At 31.8% G+C, this 17,747-nt stretch overlaps 1 protein-coding gene across 10 annotated transcripts in view; it reads right to left on the bottom strand.

Moving 5' to 3' along the window:
- Positions 1 to 17,747, bottom strand: part of LOC143068347 (hemicentin-1-like) — a 166,363-nt gene that overhangs the window by 36,887 nt on the left and 111,729 nt on the right. For 8 of the 10 annotated variants that reach the window (XM_076242320.1, XM_076242321.1, XM_076242323.1 and 5 more), the window contains 10 exons: positions 16,803 to 17,108; positions 15,435 to 15,740; positions 14,825 to 15,124; positions 13,427 to 13,732; positions 10,354 to 10,659; positions 9,704 to 10,009; positions 8,289 to 8,594; positions 6,809 to 7,114; positions 2,593 to 2,898; positions 291 to 596 (listed from right to left, as the gene is read on the bottom strand). In XM_076242320.1, the coding sequence (XP_076098435.1) occupies positions 291 to 596; positions 2,593 to 2,898; positions 6,809 to 7,114; positions 8,289 to 8,594; positions 9,704 to 10,009; positions 10,354 to 10,659; positions 13,427 to 13,732; positions 14,825 to 15,124; positions 15,435 to 15,740; positions 16,803 to 17,108 (3,054 nt within the window). The remainder of the gene's footprint in view (positions 1 to 290; positions 597 to 2,592; positions 2,899 to 6,808; positions 7,115 to 8,288; positions 8,595 to 9,703; positions 10,010 to 10,353; positions 10,660 to 13,426; positions 13,733 to 14,824; positions 15,125 to 15,434; positions 15,741 to 16,802; positions 17,109 to 17,747) is intronic. The other 2 variants (XM_076242327.1, XM_076242329.1) reach the window with 2 other exon arrangements.

Genomic DNA, 17,747 nt, shown 5'->3' with positions numbered 1-17,747 from the left:
TAATAACTTGGGACAGTTAAAGATTTTAGAAACAATTAGTAGCATGAATATAGGACAAAGTTTAAGGAGAATTGTGAAAGAAAATGATCTTTCTATTTATTAGAGGCTTTGCATGCTGTAAATTAAAACATGGCCTATAGTGTAGTGGTAGTTAAGAACAAATTATACAGATGCTCCAGGTGAGGTAATGGTATGATAAATAAGATGAGTTATAAAACAAAGGAGTCAGGATCAGGTCAACTGTTAAACAGAAAAAACAGAGAATTGAGTTTTCTTTTTCGATGACATACTTCCTGTTACAGTAAGAGTGGTGACTGTACTTTGTCCTGTTCCTACACTGTTGGAGGCCAAACATGTATAATCTCCTGTGTCACTAAGGGCCGTAACAGAAATAGTGAGAGATGGTGTGGTAACAGTGTTACCACTATATTTGTTTGGGTTACTTGTTGATGTGATGGTAGTGATACTACCACCAACATTTCTCTGCCATTGTACTGATGTAACAGGAAGGACTGATGAAACAGTACATTCCAGAGTGACAGAGTTTCCAACAGTAATAGAATATGATGGTTGTAAGACTGTAACTGTAGGTGGTGCTGAAAATAGTTTAAATCAAATATTAAACGAACTGGAAACAATTTGATATGAATGTAATTATTTTAGGAGGTGTCTTGTCCTTAATTCCAAGCAATTAACATTGGCCTGTCTAAAAAAAAATCTAGGGTTAAATTACCTCTTTATCAAAAACACATAATAAGAGGAAGTATCACTGCTCACAAGGTTTACAAATTTACCTTTAATATTTTTCAATTTGTTGCAACTAATTAGAAGAAAATTGTTGTTACTGCCCTTTTTCACTAACATTTAAATCATAAATATATAACTGTATACATGAGGAAAGAAAAACTGAGACAATGATATATGATAACTCTTAATATTAATTAGATGAATCAATAAAAACAAAATAATGTAAATAAATTAAATAATAAAAAGATAAAATAAAATAATGAAAGCTTCTACATGAATGTATGTTGATTTCCTCTAGAAGTGATTCTTAGTTAAAAATAAGCACTAAGGTACTACATGTAATAGGAAGTGCTTAATTTATACAAATATTGTTTATGCAAAAACTACTACCAGTGTAGTGACATACAATTTGCAAAGAAACCATTGTGGTGAATGCTTATGTCAAGTTAAAACTAAAAGAAAGGCAACAGTTTGAGACAGATGTACAAGCCTTAAGAAGATAAATCATTTGGGGATCTAAACAGGAAGTTCATTTATCAGCAGAAGATAGAAAAAATATAACTTTTCCTCTGCCAACTATGTCCTGATCATGAAGAAGGTTCTGAACAAATTTTGTAAACTTCCATGAATTTTATATATAGTTATTTATGTCTAAAACATGAAATACAGACTATAAAAATGATAAATTCAAAACAAAAATAGTTAGCCAATTTACTAACACATATAATAATTTGAAAACAAATATTTTACAAGCTTTGATTGAGATGATGGTTTTTGTTTTCTGTGAAGAAGCTTCTGTCCATGTTTGAAAAATTTCCAAGAAAGTTTGACAAAGTAATGATTGTCTAGAAAATCTTAACCCACAAACTGAACCCAAAATGTTGACAATATTGATGACAAAATAGCTATATGTCTAACTTTTCTATGTAGGCAAGATGATAAATAGACATGATTTACTTTTTTTCTTCAAACTCAGTCAGAAATAACTATTTGTTATTCTGGGTATTTTCACAATGAAGTTTCATTCAATAGAAGAAAGACAAATGAATAAAATTATTTAGTCTTTAATGCTTGGCAATCCCAAAGATTATAGTTTTATAGCTAGCTGAACCGCTCACTTGTATGAAAAGTTATTCAAAACATGTATTCTCACAAAATATAAAAAAATCCAAATACATTACTATCCACAATGATGAATACTGTGGATTCATTATTATTCGTTGGATACCAATTTTTGTTGGTTTCGTGGGTACAGTTGAAACACCAATTCAAATGTTCAACGAATTACAAATTTTCTATAGGTTTTGCATCCAGAGATAGGCAAAACCACAAAATCAAATATCCACGAAACTTCATGTTTTCCTCAATCCATGAAAATTGATACCCACCAAAAAATGAATCCACAATAAGTGCCTTCAATAAGTAGCATACATCAACATGCTTTAAAACAGATAAAAAGATCTAAGTTACCTTAATAAAAAGGTTAAATAAACCTGAAGGATATGGTTTTCAGATTATAAATATCACATTTGGTCATAAGCATATAGGAGGTAATATATAATACAAATACAGTTGTATGGGACGACAGGCCGGGAGAAGCATTGGTAAACAATAACATATGCTGAATAAATGCAAATGTGACAGTACAAATGGAAATATAAGTCAATGTGACAGTACAGATGGAAATATAAGCCAATGTGACAGTACAAATGGAAATATAAGCCAATGTGAACACAGCAGATAGGTAGGTAAATATATAAATGTGATTCCATAGAATAACACGTATATATGTAATAATAATCAGGTGTGATCAAGCAAATATAAAAAGTAGGTGTTTTCACATACTTCCTGTTACAGTAAGAGTGGTGATTGTACTTTGTCCTGTTCCTACACTGTTGGTGGCGAAACATGTATAATCTCCTGTGTCACTGAGGGCCGTAACAGAAATAGTGAGAGATGGTGTGGTAACAGTGTTACCACTATATTTGTTGGTGTTACTTGTTGATGTGATGGTAGTAATAATACCACCAACATTTCTCTGCCATTGAACTGATGTTACAGGGAGGACAGATGAAACAGTACATTCCAGAGTGACAGAGTCACCAACAGTTATAGAATATGATGGTTGTAGGACTGTAACTGTAGGTGGTGCTGAAAACAGTTTAAGTCAAATATTTAAAGGACTGAAAACAATTTTATATGAATGTAATTATTTTAAGTTGTGTCTTGTCCATAATTCTAAGCAATTAACATGGGTCTGTCTAATTTTGTTTTTCTAGGGCCAAATTAATAAGAGAACCTCTTTATCAAAAAACTCATAAGAGGAAGTATCACTGCTCACAAGGTTTACGAAGTTACCTTTGATATTTTTCAGTTTGCTGGATTTAGTTAGAAGACCATTATAAGAAGAACATTACAAGAATTTTTTTTACTGCCCTTTTCACTAACATTCAAATCATAACTATATACATGAAAAATGAAAAACTGAGACAATTAAATATGATAAAACTTAATACTAGCACTGCTTTGATGAATCAATAAAAACAAAATAATGTAATTAAATCAAATAATAAAAACATAAAATTAATCAAAATAAAATAATGAACGCTACTACATAAATGTCTGTTGATTTTCTATACAAGTGATACTTATTACATGTATGGAAGGAAAGAAAATAAGCATTAAGGTACTAATAGGAAGTGCTTAATGTATAGATATATTTTAAATTTTTTGTAGTGACATAAAAATTTGCAATAAAACCATTTGATTTCGCACAAAAACAAAATCATAAAAAGGCCCAGTTATGATTTATAAGTAGAGTTAAACCAATCTATCACCACTAGAGTCCAATTAAAAAAGGAGAAAAATGAATAAATTTATTTAGTCTTTAATGGCTGGCAATTCCAAAGATTATGGTTGGTATTTCATTTGATAGAAATCACAAAATTCACACTATTACAATGGTAATACTTAAATAAACAAGAATGTGTCCACAGTACACGGATGCCCCACTCACACTATCATTTTCTATGTTTAAAGGACTGTGAAATTGGAATAAATTCTGTAATTTGGCATTAAAATTAGAATGATCTTATCAAAGGGAACATGTATACTAAGTTTCAAGTTGATTGGACTTCTACTTTATCAAAAACTACCTTGACCAAAAACTTTAACCTGAAATTTGCACTATCATTTTCTATGTTCAGTGAACCGTAAAATTGGGGTCAAAACTCTAATTTGGCATTTAAATTAGAAAGATCATATCATAGGGCACATGTATACTAAGTTTCAAGTTGATTGGACTTCAACTTCATCAAAAACTACCTTGACCAAAAACTTTAACCTGAAGCCAAAAACTTTAACCTGAAATTTGCACTATCATTTTCTATGTTCAGTGAACCGTCAAATTGGAGTAAAAACTCTAATTTGGCATTTAAATTAGAAAGATCATATCATAGGGCACATCTATACTAAGTTTCAAGTTGATTGGACTTCAACTTCATCAAAAACTACCTTGACCAAAAACTTTAACCTGAAGCCAAAAACTTTAACCTGAAATTTGCACTATCATTTTCTATGTTCAGTGAACCGTAAAATTGGGGTCAAAACTCTAATTTGGCATTTAAATTAGAAAGATCATATCATAGGGCACATGTATACTAAGTTTCAAGTTGATTGGACTTCAACTTCATCAAAAACTACCTTGACCAAAAACTTTAACCTGAAGCCAAAAACTTTAACCTGAAATTTGCACTATCATTTTCTATGTTCAGTGAACCGTCAAATTGGAGTAAAAACTCTAATTTGGCATTTAAATTAGAAAGATCATATCATAGGGCACATCTATACTAAGTTTCAAGTTGATTGGACTTCAACTTCATCAAAAACTACCTTGACCAAAAACTTTAACCTGAAGCCAAAAACTTTAACCTGAAATTTGCACTATCATTTTCTATGTTCAGTGAACCGTAAAATTGGAGTAAAAACTCTAATTTGGCATTTAAATTAGAAAGATCATATCATAGGGCACATCTATACTAAGTTTCAAGTTGATTGGACTTCAACTTCATCAAAAACTACCTTGACCAAAAACTTTAACCTGAAGCCAAAAACTTTAACCTGAAATTTGCACTATCATTTTCTATGTTCAGTGAACCGTCAAATTGGAGTAAAAACTCTAATTTGGCATTTAAATTAGAAAGATCATATCATAGGGCACATCTATACTAAGTTTCAAGTTGATTGGACTTCAACTTCATCAAAAACTACCTTGACCAAAAACTTTAACCTGAAGCCAAAAACTTTAACCTGAAATTTGCACTATCATTTTCTATGTTCAGTGAACCGTAAAATTGGGGTCAAAACTCTAATTTGGCATTTAAATTAGAAAGATCATATCATAGGGCACATGTATACTAAGTTTCAAGTTGATTGGACTTCAACTTCATCAAAAACTACCTTGACCAAAAACTTTAACCTGAAGCCAAAAACTTTAACCTGAAATTTGCACTATCATTTTCTATGTTCAGTGAACCGTCAAATTGGAGTAAAAACTCTAATTTGGCATTTAAATTAGAAAGATCATATCATAGGGCACATCTATACTAAGTTTCAAGTTGATTGGACTTCAACTTCATCAAAAACTACCTTGACCAAAAACTTTAACCTGAAGCCAAAAACTTTAACCTGAAATTTGCACTATCATTTTCTATGTTCAGTGAACCGTAAAATTGGAGTAAAAACTCTAATTTGGCATTTAAATTAGAAAGATCATATCATAGGGCACATCTATACTAAGTTTCAAGTTGATTGGACTTCAACTTCATCAAAAACTACCTTGACCAAAAACTTTAACCTGAAGCCAAAAACTTTAACCTGAAATTTGCACTATCATTTTCTATGTTCAGTGAACCGTAAAATTGGGGTCAAAACTCTAATTTGGCATTTAAATTAGAAAGATCATATCATAGGGCACATGTATACTAAGTTTCAAGTTGATTGGACTTCAACTTCATCAAAAACTACCTCGACCAAAAACTTTAACCTGAAGCGGGACAGACGGACGAACGGACGAACGGACGAACGAACGGACGAACGGACGCACAGACCAGAAAACATAATGCCCCTCTACTATCGTAGGTGGGGCATAAAAAAAGAAAATTGTTGTGCAATTAATCCCTTCATTGAAAATAAATTAGAAAATTTAAGATCAGAGATGACAATTTAATAAATAGGTGACCTTCAACCTACAAAAGACTTTGTTTCATTGAAGGAATTTATGATGTTAAAATAAGATAAAATAAAATACATTAGTGTTTTCAGGTTGGTAGGTAAATTTATAAATGTGATTCCATTGAATAACAGGTATATATGTAATGATAATCAGGTGTGATCAAGCAAATATGAAAAGTTGGTGTTTTCACATTACGTCACTACCTGCTGAAGATAAATTTCATGTTTTTGTCGAAAAGTGTGAGAGGTTACTTAAATCTAAATTAAAAATCTCAAACACATCAATGATTTTAAAACAACTGCCATGTTCCTGGCTTGATAGAAGTATTTACTTATGTAGAAAATGGTAGATTTTAACTAGTTTTATAGCTAGCTAAGCCTCTCACTGATATGACAAGTTATTAAAAGCATGTATTCTCACAAAATATTACAACAATCAAAAATTTACTTACTATCCACAATGGTGAATAAGTGATTTCAGTAAGTAGCATACCTCAACATGCTTTTTAAAACAGATAAAAAGATTTAAACCTTAATAAAAGTAAAATAAACTGCAAGGATATGATTTTTCAAGTGCCAATATCATAATTGTCATCATCATATATGAGGTAAGATATAATACAGTTGAATGGGACGACAGGCCGGGAAGAAGCATTGGTAAACAATAACATATGCTGAATAAATGCAAATGTGACTGTACAAATGGAAATATAAGTCACAGCAGGTAGGTAGGTAAATATGTAAATGTGATTCCATTGAATAACATATATATATGTAATAATAATCAGGTGTGATCAGGCAAATATGAAAAGTAGGTGTTTTCACATACTTCCTGTAACAGTAAGAGTGGTCACTGTACTTTGTCCTGTTCCTACACTGTTGGTGGCGAAACATGTATAATCTCCTGTGTCACTGAGGGCCGTAACAGAAATAGTGAGAGATGGTGTGGTAACAGTGTTACCACTATATTTGTTGGTGTTACTTGTTGATGTGATGGTAGTGATAATACCACCAACATTTCTCTGCCATTGAACTGATGTTACAGGGAGGACAGAGGTAACAGTACATTCCAGAGTGGCAGAGTCACCAACAGTTATAGAATATGATTGTTGCAGGACTGTAACTGTAGGTGGTGCTGAAACACGATTTAAATGAAAGTTATTAGATGCCGACAAAACATTTCCATTATGGATGAAATGATTCTACCTCTTTCTACTACTTCTCTCAGTTAATTAATAAATTAAGATAAATTAACATGCAGACTGAATAAAAAGTACAACCATACAAACTTTAAATAACAAAACACTATAAATAATCATGGAAAATGATAAAAAAAAAAAAAAAAAAAAAACAACGTGGAATTTACTTAACAAAATAAAATAAATGTTCACACAAGAATATATTTCGGCAATTCACACGAAATTCAGGAAAAGACAACTTGATGGATAGTAAAATTGCTAACTATTTCAAAGTTGCTTGACAATGACCTAGGGGGCAAGGCCTAAAAGTAGTCATCAAACTGATAGTAATTGCAAATTATAGATAATATCACTGATTTATCACATGTAGTTCCTGCAAACTAATTCATAGCAATTAAAAACATTATAATTAAAAAGAATTTAAAAACTTAAGTGTCCAAGTCATTTCTGAAAATCATCAATGAAGATAAATATCAATAAAATAAATTATTTAACTGATTGATTGATTGATTGATTGATTGATTGATTAACTGACAATTGCTCCATATCAGCAAATCAATCAATCCATATAATAATAATCTGTGATGCAATTACATTTTAAAAGATTCAGAAACTGTTTACAAATATTAAAGAAAAATATAAAAACATTCTATAAACAACATAAAACATGAATGTGATAGCTTGGGACATGCAAGGTGGGTGCATTAAACCAAAGGTATTCATGCAACTGTAGCATTGAAAATTGGATATTAGTCACTGCGAACAAAGAAAGATAAGTATATACATAATGATTTTGGGTGTAGAAGTGAACACTCTTCTACCTGTATGAACTGTTATGAAATGCTTCTGGGGAATAAGCAAACTAAATAAAAAATAAATGTATGTGATAGCTTTGGACATGCAAGGTGAATGCAATTAACTGAAAGTAAGCATGCAACTGTGACATAACAAATTGGATAAAAGTCAATGTGAATGCAAGAAAATAAGTATATGTAAATTTATGATTCCTCTGAATTAAAAACAGAAGTAGAAAACAAATGTTTAGGCAGTTGTGAATGAAGTGGTAAGGATAAAAGTAAACATGGGAACTAAGAAGGTGTTTTCACATACTTCCTGTAACAGTAAGAGTTGTGACTGTACTTTGTCCTGTTCCTACACTGTTGGTGGCGAAACATGTATAATCTCCTGTGTCACTGAGGGCCGTAACAGAAATAGTGAGAGATGGTGTGGTAACAGTGTTACCACTATATTTGTTGGTGTTACTTGTTGATGTGATGGTAGTAATAGTACCACCAACATTTCTCTGCCATTGTACTGATGTTACAGGGAGTACAGAGGTAACAGTACATTCCAGAGTGACAGAGTTTCCAACAGTAATAGAATATGATGGTTGTAGGACTGTAACTGTAGGTGGTGCTGAAACATTATTTATCCAAGGTAATTAATATTTTTTCATAATCAACTTTTCTTTACTGTAGACAACAAGACAGCAAATTACAAATATAGAAATAGTTTAATCAAACTTTTTCACTGCATGTGGCATTATCATTATTTATATCATTCATAATTTTAATATTAATCTTAATAAAAATTTAAGGAAAAAAAAAGAAACTGTTAATTTACCTATAACCACATCTTTTGATATTCTCCTCTTGACATGGGATTTTGATAAAATTCTGAGAGTTTGTTGTTACAAATCATATATGTTTGATTTACAAAGTAAAAATATGCAGTATATTTGAAACTGTCAAAATCAGGGTATTAATTTTATTTCAGTCTTCATTTAATGGCTTTGTGCACTGAAAAACAAATAATTTCTTTAATAATGTGTTTTAAATTAATTAGAGTATTTAAAATCTATGAATCAAAAAGCATCTAAATATCTTAATATGTAGAGCCTACAGAGTTCAATGATAGACCCCAATCTCTGTTGAAATCTTAACAATGATGTCTTTACAGGATATATTAGCAGTGAATAACAAATAAACTAAAAATAGATATACAATGTCCACATACACTGGGCTACTTTATGGACATATTTGGTTTCATCTCAATCTAAACAAAGCTGTAGGAAAAGCATTATACTGACAAAGTGACAACTATGAAGCCAAAGAAAATGACAAATTATAATCTCCCTTTTAAAATCTAAGCATTTATAGATAAACCCGAAACAGTTAAAAAATTATGTTCTCCCAGAATTGCAGAATTTGCATGAGAATGAAAAATTCAATTGATGTGGTATATTGTACTGTACCGTAACTTTGAAAACTCTAGTGTTTTGTTTAGGTTTTAATAAACTTGACATAAGTATGCTTGTAACAAAAATTATACAGCTTATAAAAACTATATTTCAAACAGCGGTACACTACTGTATTTTATTTATGTGTCTATATTTTTCAATTTTCCTATGTAAAATAAAGCCTAAACAAATAGTGCTATTACAAAAGCAAGTGTGATAGGAACATGGGTTTTAGCCTATTATAAATGCTGCAGGAATATGTAATTGTCTGCACATCTACACGTACTTCCTGTTACAGACAGTGTGGTCGCTGTACTTTGTCCTGTTCCAACACTGTTGGTAGCAAAACATGTATAATCTCCAGAGTCACTTTGTGCTCCATTAGATATTGTCAGAGATGGAGTGGTAGGAGTACTACCACTGTATTTATTTGTGTTGGTTGTGCTTGTTATAGTGGTTACTGAACCACCAATATTCCTTTCCCATTGTACTGATGTGACAGGGAGATTGGAGGTTACAGTGCAAACAAGAGTGATAGAATCCCCAATTGTAATGGAATATGATGGCTGTGGTACAATTACAGTAGGTGGAGCTGAAAAAAAATAAATTTTTACAACACCTTTACTACTGAAATACAACAATCATAAAATATAAAACTTGGTCCCCAGTGTGTATTTGTCTGATAAATGACGCTGATACAAAAAAGGAATAATTCACTACACTATAATATAGCTTACTTCCATGTAGCTTTTTATTTAGATAGTGGATGCCATTCAATTGTGTTGTGGCATAAACACAGCATGGCATGCCTTTAATTGACAAAGTCCAAACACATTTTTATAAATGCAACATTGACAACTGATCAATTATCTGAAAATCAAAACTTCTTATAATAATCAAAAGAGTGAGATTAATCATTATAACAAAACTACTTACTTCCTGTAACAGACAGTTGAGTTGTTGTACTCTGTCCAGTTCCTACACTGTTAGTGGCAAAACATGTGTAAGTTCCTACATCACTTTGGTCTGCATTAAAGATAGTCAGAGATGGTGTGCTTGTAGTACTGCCACTATATTTATTGGTGTTGGTTGTGGATCTAATTTGTGCTATGTTTCCACCAATATTTCTTTGCCAGTAAACATCATTGACAGTAAGTGTAGAGGTCACAGTACACACCAAGGTTACAGAGCTACCAGTGGTGACTGAATATGATGGTTGTTGAACTTGAACTGTTGGCACAGCTAAAATGAAACACAAATACACAATTGATCAGCAAATCACAGATCTTTTTCTTCTAACAATAGAGGTCGTCCTAAATATGCATGAAATATTTGCCACTGGACATTAAGCAACCAACAATCAATCAATCAATCTAACAATAGATATCAGAAGATGTGGTATGAGTGTCAATGAAACAAATCTCAATCCAAGTCACAATTTGTAAATAGTAAACCTTTCTGCTTATGGTCCTTCCATTATAGAAACATCACAAGGAAAGAAGATTGTAAGACCCCTAAGATGCAAAAACTTCCAAATTTTAGAAAAAACCGCTGAGTTTTGACACATATTTGTGGAGTGAATAAATACCATCAATTTGTAAACTTCCTAAAAAAATAATTGTTCACACAAGACAATTATATTCTAAACATTGCTACACTTGTCAGCTTTTCTCTATCCAAAAAGTAAAATCACAAAAATACCGAACTCTGAGGAAAATTAAACTAGAGGCTCTCATGAACCTGTGTCGCTCACCTTGGTCTATGTGACCTAATAGATTATTTTATCCCATGTCAGATTTGCTATAAATACTTTGGTTTTAGAGTTATAAGCCAAAATCTACATTTTACCCCTATGTTCTATTTTTAGCCATGGCGGCTATCTTGGTTGGTTGGCAGGGTCACGCCACACATTTTTAAAACTAGATACCCAAATGATGGTTGTGGCCAAGTTTGGTTAAATTTGGCCCAGTTGTTTCAGAGAAGATTTTTTTAAAAGAATACTAAAATTTTAGAAAAATGGTTAAAAATTGACTATAAAGGGCAATAACTCTTAAAGGGGTCAACTGATCATTTCGGTCATGTTGACTTATTTGTAAATCTTACGCTGCTGAACATTATTGCTGTTTACAGTTTATCTCTATCTATAATAATATTCAAGATAATAACCAAAAACAGTAAAATTTCCTTAAAATTACCAATTTAGGGGCAGCAACCCAACAGCGGGTTGTCCGATTCATCTGAAAATTTCAGGGCAGATAGACCATGACCTAATAAACAATTTTACCCCGCCAGATTTGCTCTAAATGCTTTGGTTTTTGAGTTGTAAGCCAAAAACTGCATTTTACCCATATGTTCTATTTTTAGCCATGGCGGCCATCTTGGTTGGTTTGGCGGGTCACCGGACACAATTTTTAAACTAGATACTCCAATGATGATTGTGGCCAAGTTTGGTTAAATTTGGCCCAGTAGTTTCAGAGGAGAAGATTTTTGTAAAAGTTAACGACGACGGACGACGACGACGGACGACGACGACGACGGACGACGACGACGGACGCCAAGTGATGAGAAAAGCTCACTTGGCCCTTTGGGCCAGGTGAGCTAAAAAGGAAAGTTCCTAATCAAATGGCAAAATCAAAAATTCAAACACACCAATGGAATGGATTACAACTGTCATATTCCTGACTTTGTACAGGCATTTTATTTTGTAGAAAATGGTGGATTAAACCTAATTTTAAAGCTAACTAAATCTCTCACTTGGATGACAGTTTTATCAAATTCCATTATATTGATAACAATGTGTGAACAAAACAAACAGACATAATAAGTGTCTAAAATAGGTATACAGCGGTTTTCAAGATAATATACAAAACTTGCAGTTTATCATTATCTTCTATTGTGAGCCATGTTGGTTGGAAGGTAGGGTCATTGGACACATTTTGATAACTAAATACCCCAATGAATATTGTGGTTAAAATTTATTGGCCCAGTTGTATTAGAGGAGAAGATTTAGGTAAAACTTAATGGAAAACAGAAGACAAAGATGACGAACCAAAGACGCCAAGTGATGAGTAAAGGCCAGGTAAGCTAAAATAATGGAGACAGATAGAAAAAGTAAAAATTAAATATTTAAAAGGCTCTTTCATCAGTGATATCTCACTATAATCTCTCTTTGAAAATAACAACATTTGAATAGAAAATGGCAAATTTGAATAAAAATTACTGCCTTCCTTAAAACAAATGAATAATTTTAAAGTTCTAGTGCATCTCATGTTCAAGGGCATACCAAATATAAATGTTCATAAAAATCAATTACAACTAAAACAAGCATTCTCGGTTCTGATAAAGACAAAAAACAATTATTTGATGATAACAAACTTTTACATAGCAACTTAACCTTATTGTTTTATCAAACCTTAGAAAAACATCTAGTATCATTTCCTTTTCTAATGACAAATTTTCATTAATTTTAGTTATAATAAATCTTTAACAAATTGTACAACTGTAAATATATATTTTAAGCCCATTTCTTTTTTATGTACAAAAAAAAACAATAAGATAGAAATAAGTGAGCCCATTTAAATAGATAGTGTCAATTTTTAAGAGACTATTTTTTAGTAAAGTACAGTCATTTTTCCACTTGTAAAGGGGCATAATTCTAGAACGCTAAAAGTGATGCCACCCACATTTTAACTTTCACATACAATTGGTTGAGGCTACCTACAGTTAAAGAACAGTTATGTACTTGGGACATACAGGAGGACAAGGGGAGCACTTTTTACTCCATACGCTGTAGGGGTTAAAAGCCAACGAAGACAGCAATGACAACAAATGACGTTTACACCAAGTGATGAGATAAGCTCACTTCACCTTTCAGCCAGTTGAGATAAAAAAAAAAAAAAGCCTGATCTAATAGTGCTACTACAATATTAAAGCAAGTGTGATTGGAACAGGGATATAAGCTTTTATAAATACTGCAGGAATATGTAAAAGTCTACACATCTACACATACTTCCTGTTACAGACAGTGTGGTCGCTGTACTTTGTCCTGTTCCGACACTGTTGGTAGCAAAACATGTATAATCTCCAGAGTCACTTTGTGCTCCATTAGATATTGTCAGAGATGGAGTGGTAGGAGTACTACCACTGTATTTATTTGTGTTGGTTGTGCTTGTTATAGTCGTTACAGAACCACCAATATTTCTTTCCCATTGTACTGATGTGACAGGGAGATTGGAGGTTACAGTGCAAACAAGAGTGATAGATTCCCCAATTGTAATGGAATATGATTGCTGTTGTACAGTAACAGTAGGTGGAGCTGAAAAAACAATTTTACAAAATCTCTTGTACCACTGAAATGCTACTACTGTGAAAGTACTTTAATTCGTGGGTATCAATTTTCGTGGTTTGAGCAATATTTACATGTTCATGGGTTTTTAAATTTCTGGCCAAAAAAAAAAAGAAAAAGTTGAATAATTGAAGCCTTTAGAAACGAAGGTTACAAATAGTCTGGATTGAAGGAAATTACAAAGTAAACATTGACCTGTGTAGATCGTAGTGACAACACTAATTAATTCAAGATAAAGTGTCCAACAGATTAAAAACCATCAAAGGTATTAATTAGGCCATAAACATGTCACCTAAAGAAATCAGTAACATAAACAAATGCTATAAACTATCTTGAATTGTCAAATAATTCTTATCAAAATCAAGTCCAGCATGAAATGATTATTTCACATATGTACACGAACTATGAGGATATAAATTGAACACTTTATCATACTAGCATATCAATACCAGAAATCTGACATTCATCAATAAAAAATATTTTTTATGAGAATTAAAGTTGTACAGTTTAGGTTATTAAAGATTAAATAGGTAAAATCCTGGATGCAGTTGTAGTTCTGTGACTGCTATTAAAGTATACTGGCGTTATTCACTATATTCTCTAGATCATATCAGTAGTCAAATCTACATGGGGATCTTTCCATGTCTTGATTTGGACAATAGTTGTTTTTATTTCATTGGACACTTAAATTCGTGGATAAAGTCATCCACGAAAACCACGAAAAATTGGTACCCCACGAATAAGTTCCTTCACAGTATCATAAAATTTGAAACCACATCACTTATGCTTATTTGTCTGATAAATGACACTGCATACCAAAAAGAAACATTTCTCTTTACTGTTATATGAAACTTCCATGAAGCTATATTTTGGATAGTGCATGCATATTAACATTATAGAGAAATACACATAGTATAAAATGTATTCAATTGCATTTCAAAAGTCCAAACATATTGTCTGCAAATGCAATATTGACATCTGATCAATTATCAAAATATCAAAATAATATCATAGCTATAACCTATCAGAATAAAATTTCAAGAACATTTGCATTATACTTACTTCCAGTAACAGACAGTTGTGTATTTGTACTCTGTCCAGTTCCTACACTGTTGGTGGCAAAACATGTGTAAGTTGCTACATCACTTTGGTCTGCATTAAAGATAGTCAGAGATGGTGTGCCAGGAGTACTGCCACTATATTTGTTGGTGTTTGTTGAAATTTGTGTTGTGCCTCCACCATTATTTCTTTGCCAGTAAACGTTGTTGACAGTGAGTGTTGATGTAACAGTACACACCAAGGTCACAGAGCTACCAGTGGTGACTGAATATGAGGGTTGTTGAACTTGAACTGTTGGTACAGCTAAAATGAAACATAACAAATATAAATGATCATTAAATCATAAAAATTTTCCTTCTCCCCATGTTTATTTTGGATTATCGTTATATCTTTGACAAAATGATATAACAAAAAGGTTCCCTATGCACATATAGTGAATAAACATTGGTACTGTAAATGTTAATTTCACTATTTTCTTTTCAAGAAATGTTGAAAGAAAGTTAAGAAACCAAATAAAAGATATTTTATATACTAAAAAGCCAACATACATATGAGGAAAAATTACAACACTATTATTTAATTGATCTTATTTAAGTGTTTTGGGAAAACCTACTTCCAGTAACAGACAGTGTAGTAGTTGAACTCTGTCCAGTTCCTACACTGTTGGTGGCAAAACATGTGTAAGTTGCAACATCACTTTGGTCTGCATTAAAGATAGTCAGAGATGGTGTGCCAATAGTAATGCCACTATATTTGTTAGTGTTTGTTGTGGATCTAATTTGTGTTATGGCTCCACCAATATTTCTTTGCCAGTAAACATCATTGACAGCAAGGTTAGATGACACAGTACATACCAAGGTTACAGTGTTACCAGTAGTAACAGAATATGATGGTTGTTGAACAGTAACAGTAGGTATAGCTATAATGAATAATGATACCATGTTACAGCACATATACTAGGATATGAAGGTGAAGGTAGAATCTTTTGGTTTGCTTGCTTGCTAGCTGAACCAAGAAATCAGTATTATCTAAGGTTCTACCTTTCTTTGGGCAGCGTCACTACTTAAACAGAAAACCAATCAAAAGTAGGGATAGTGTATACATATATTATGAAACCTGTTTTACAAGTCAGTTTAAAAATAGATTATCACTTAAAAACTTACATCAATTATAAGCTAATTATCAAGCTTGTTTTAGGTGGGATTTTTTTTGACAATATAATTTCAATCAAACTCTATTCATTTATAACTTGATCATTTACATGGGTAAAATTTATACTGTTCATTGATTTTATCTATTTATTCAACATTAATATTCTTATAATATATGTTAATATTATATATATAATAAGGATAGACATTATCTTTGAATTTATTATAAATGAACAGATGTCTGCGGAAAGTGATTAAAATGAAAAAGTGACAAAGGGAGGTAAAATGTAAGCTTATGATGATTTCATAGTTCAACTAGCAAGCAAGCAAACCAAAAGTTCTTCCTTTTTCTACACACTCAATTAAATGTGCTGTAATATCTCAATCCATGATTTGACATTGTAAACAACATAAGGAGACTCAACAAAATAAAACATTATTTCAAACATACACCTTTTTTTCTTAATTCAAATTTCTATTCAAACATCAATTTTTTAACTTATTTATCCTCTTAGCAATGAAGGTATTGATGCTAGGTTAGAAATCAGTAAAACTATTAAAAGAAATAATACTTTACAATACATAGAACACTTACTTCCTGTAACAGACAGTGTATGTACTCTGACCTGTTCCTACACGGTTGGTGGAAAAACATGTGTAAACGCAAGCATCACTTTGTGCTGCATTTAAATTCGGTTTTCTGTTATAAATTCCAGGTGCTTTTTTTAACTTATTTATTCTCTTAGCAGTGAAGATAATAAGGCGTAGGTAAGTAATTAGTAAAACTTAGTATCAAATAGATATATACTGTACATTAAATATTAACTTACTTCCAGTAACAGACAGTTGAGTAGTTGTACTCTGTCCAGTTCCTACACTGTTGGTGGCAAAACATGTGTAAGTTGCTACATCATTTTGGTCTGCATTGGAGATAGTCAGAGATGGTGTGCTAGTAGTACTGCCACTATATTTGTTGGTGTTGGTTGTGGATCTAATTTGTGTTATGGCTCCACCAATATTTCTTTGCCAGTAAACATCATTGACAGCAAGGTTAGATGACACAGTACATACCAAGGTTACAGTGTTACCAGTAGTAACAGAATATGATGGTTGTTGAACAGTAACAGTAGGTATAGCTATAATGAATAATGATACCATGTTACAGCACATATACTAGGATATGAAGGTGAAGGTAGAATCTTTTGGTTTGTTTGCTTGCTAGCTGAACCAAGAAATCAGTATTATCTAAGGTTCTACCTTTCTTTGGGCAGCGTCACTACTTAAACAGAGAACCAATCAAAAGTAGGGATAGTGTATACATATATTGTGAAACCTGTTTTACAAGTCAGTTTAAAAATAGATTATCGCTTAAAAACTTACATCAATTATAAGCTAACTCACAAACTTGTTTCAGGTGGGATTTTTTTTGACAACATTATTTCAATCAAACTCTATTCATTTATAACTTGATCATTTACATGGGTAAAATTTATTATACTGTTCATTGATTTTATCTATTTATTCAACATTAATATTCTTATAATATATGTTAATATTATATATATAATAAGGATAGACATTATCTTTGAATTTATTATAAATGAACAGATGTCTGCGGAAAGTGATTAAAATTAAAAAGTGACAAAGGGAGGTAAAATGTAAGCTTATAATGATTTCATAGTTCAGCTAGCAAGCAAGCAAACCAAAAGTTCTTCCTTTTTCTACACACTCAATTAAATGTGCTGTAATATCTCAATCCATGATTTGACATTGTA

Source organism: Mytilus galloprovincialis, chromosome 3, assembly GCF_965363235.1.
Source record: "Mytilus galloprovincialis chromosome 3, xbMytGall1.hap1.1, whole genome shotgun sequence".
Taxonomy (NCBI): Eukaryota; Metazoa; Mollusca; class Bivalvia; order Mytilida; family Mytilidae; genus Mytilus; species Mytilus galloprovincialis.
Note: the sequence above shows the minus strand (reverse complement) of the source record. Positions and strands in the feature narration are given on the sequence as shown.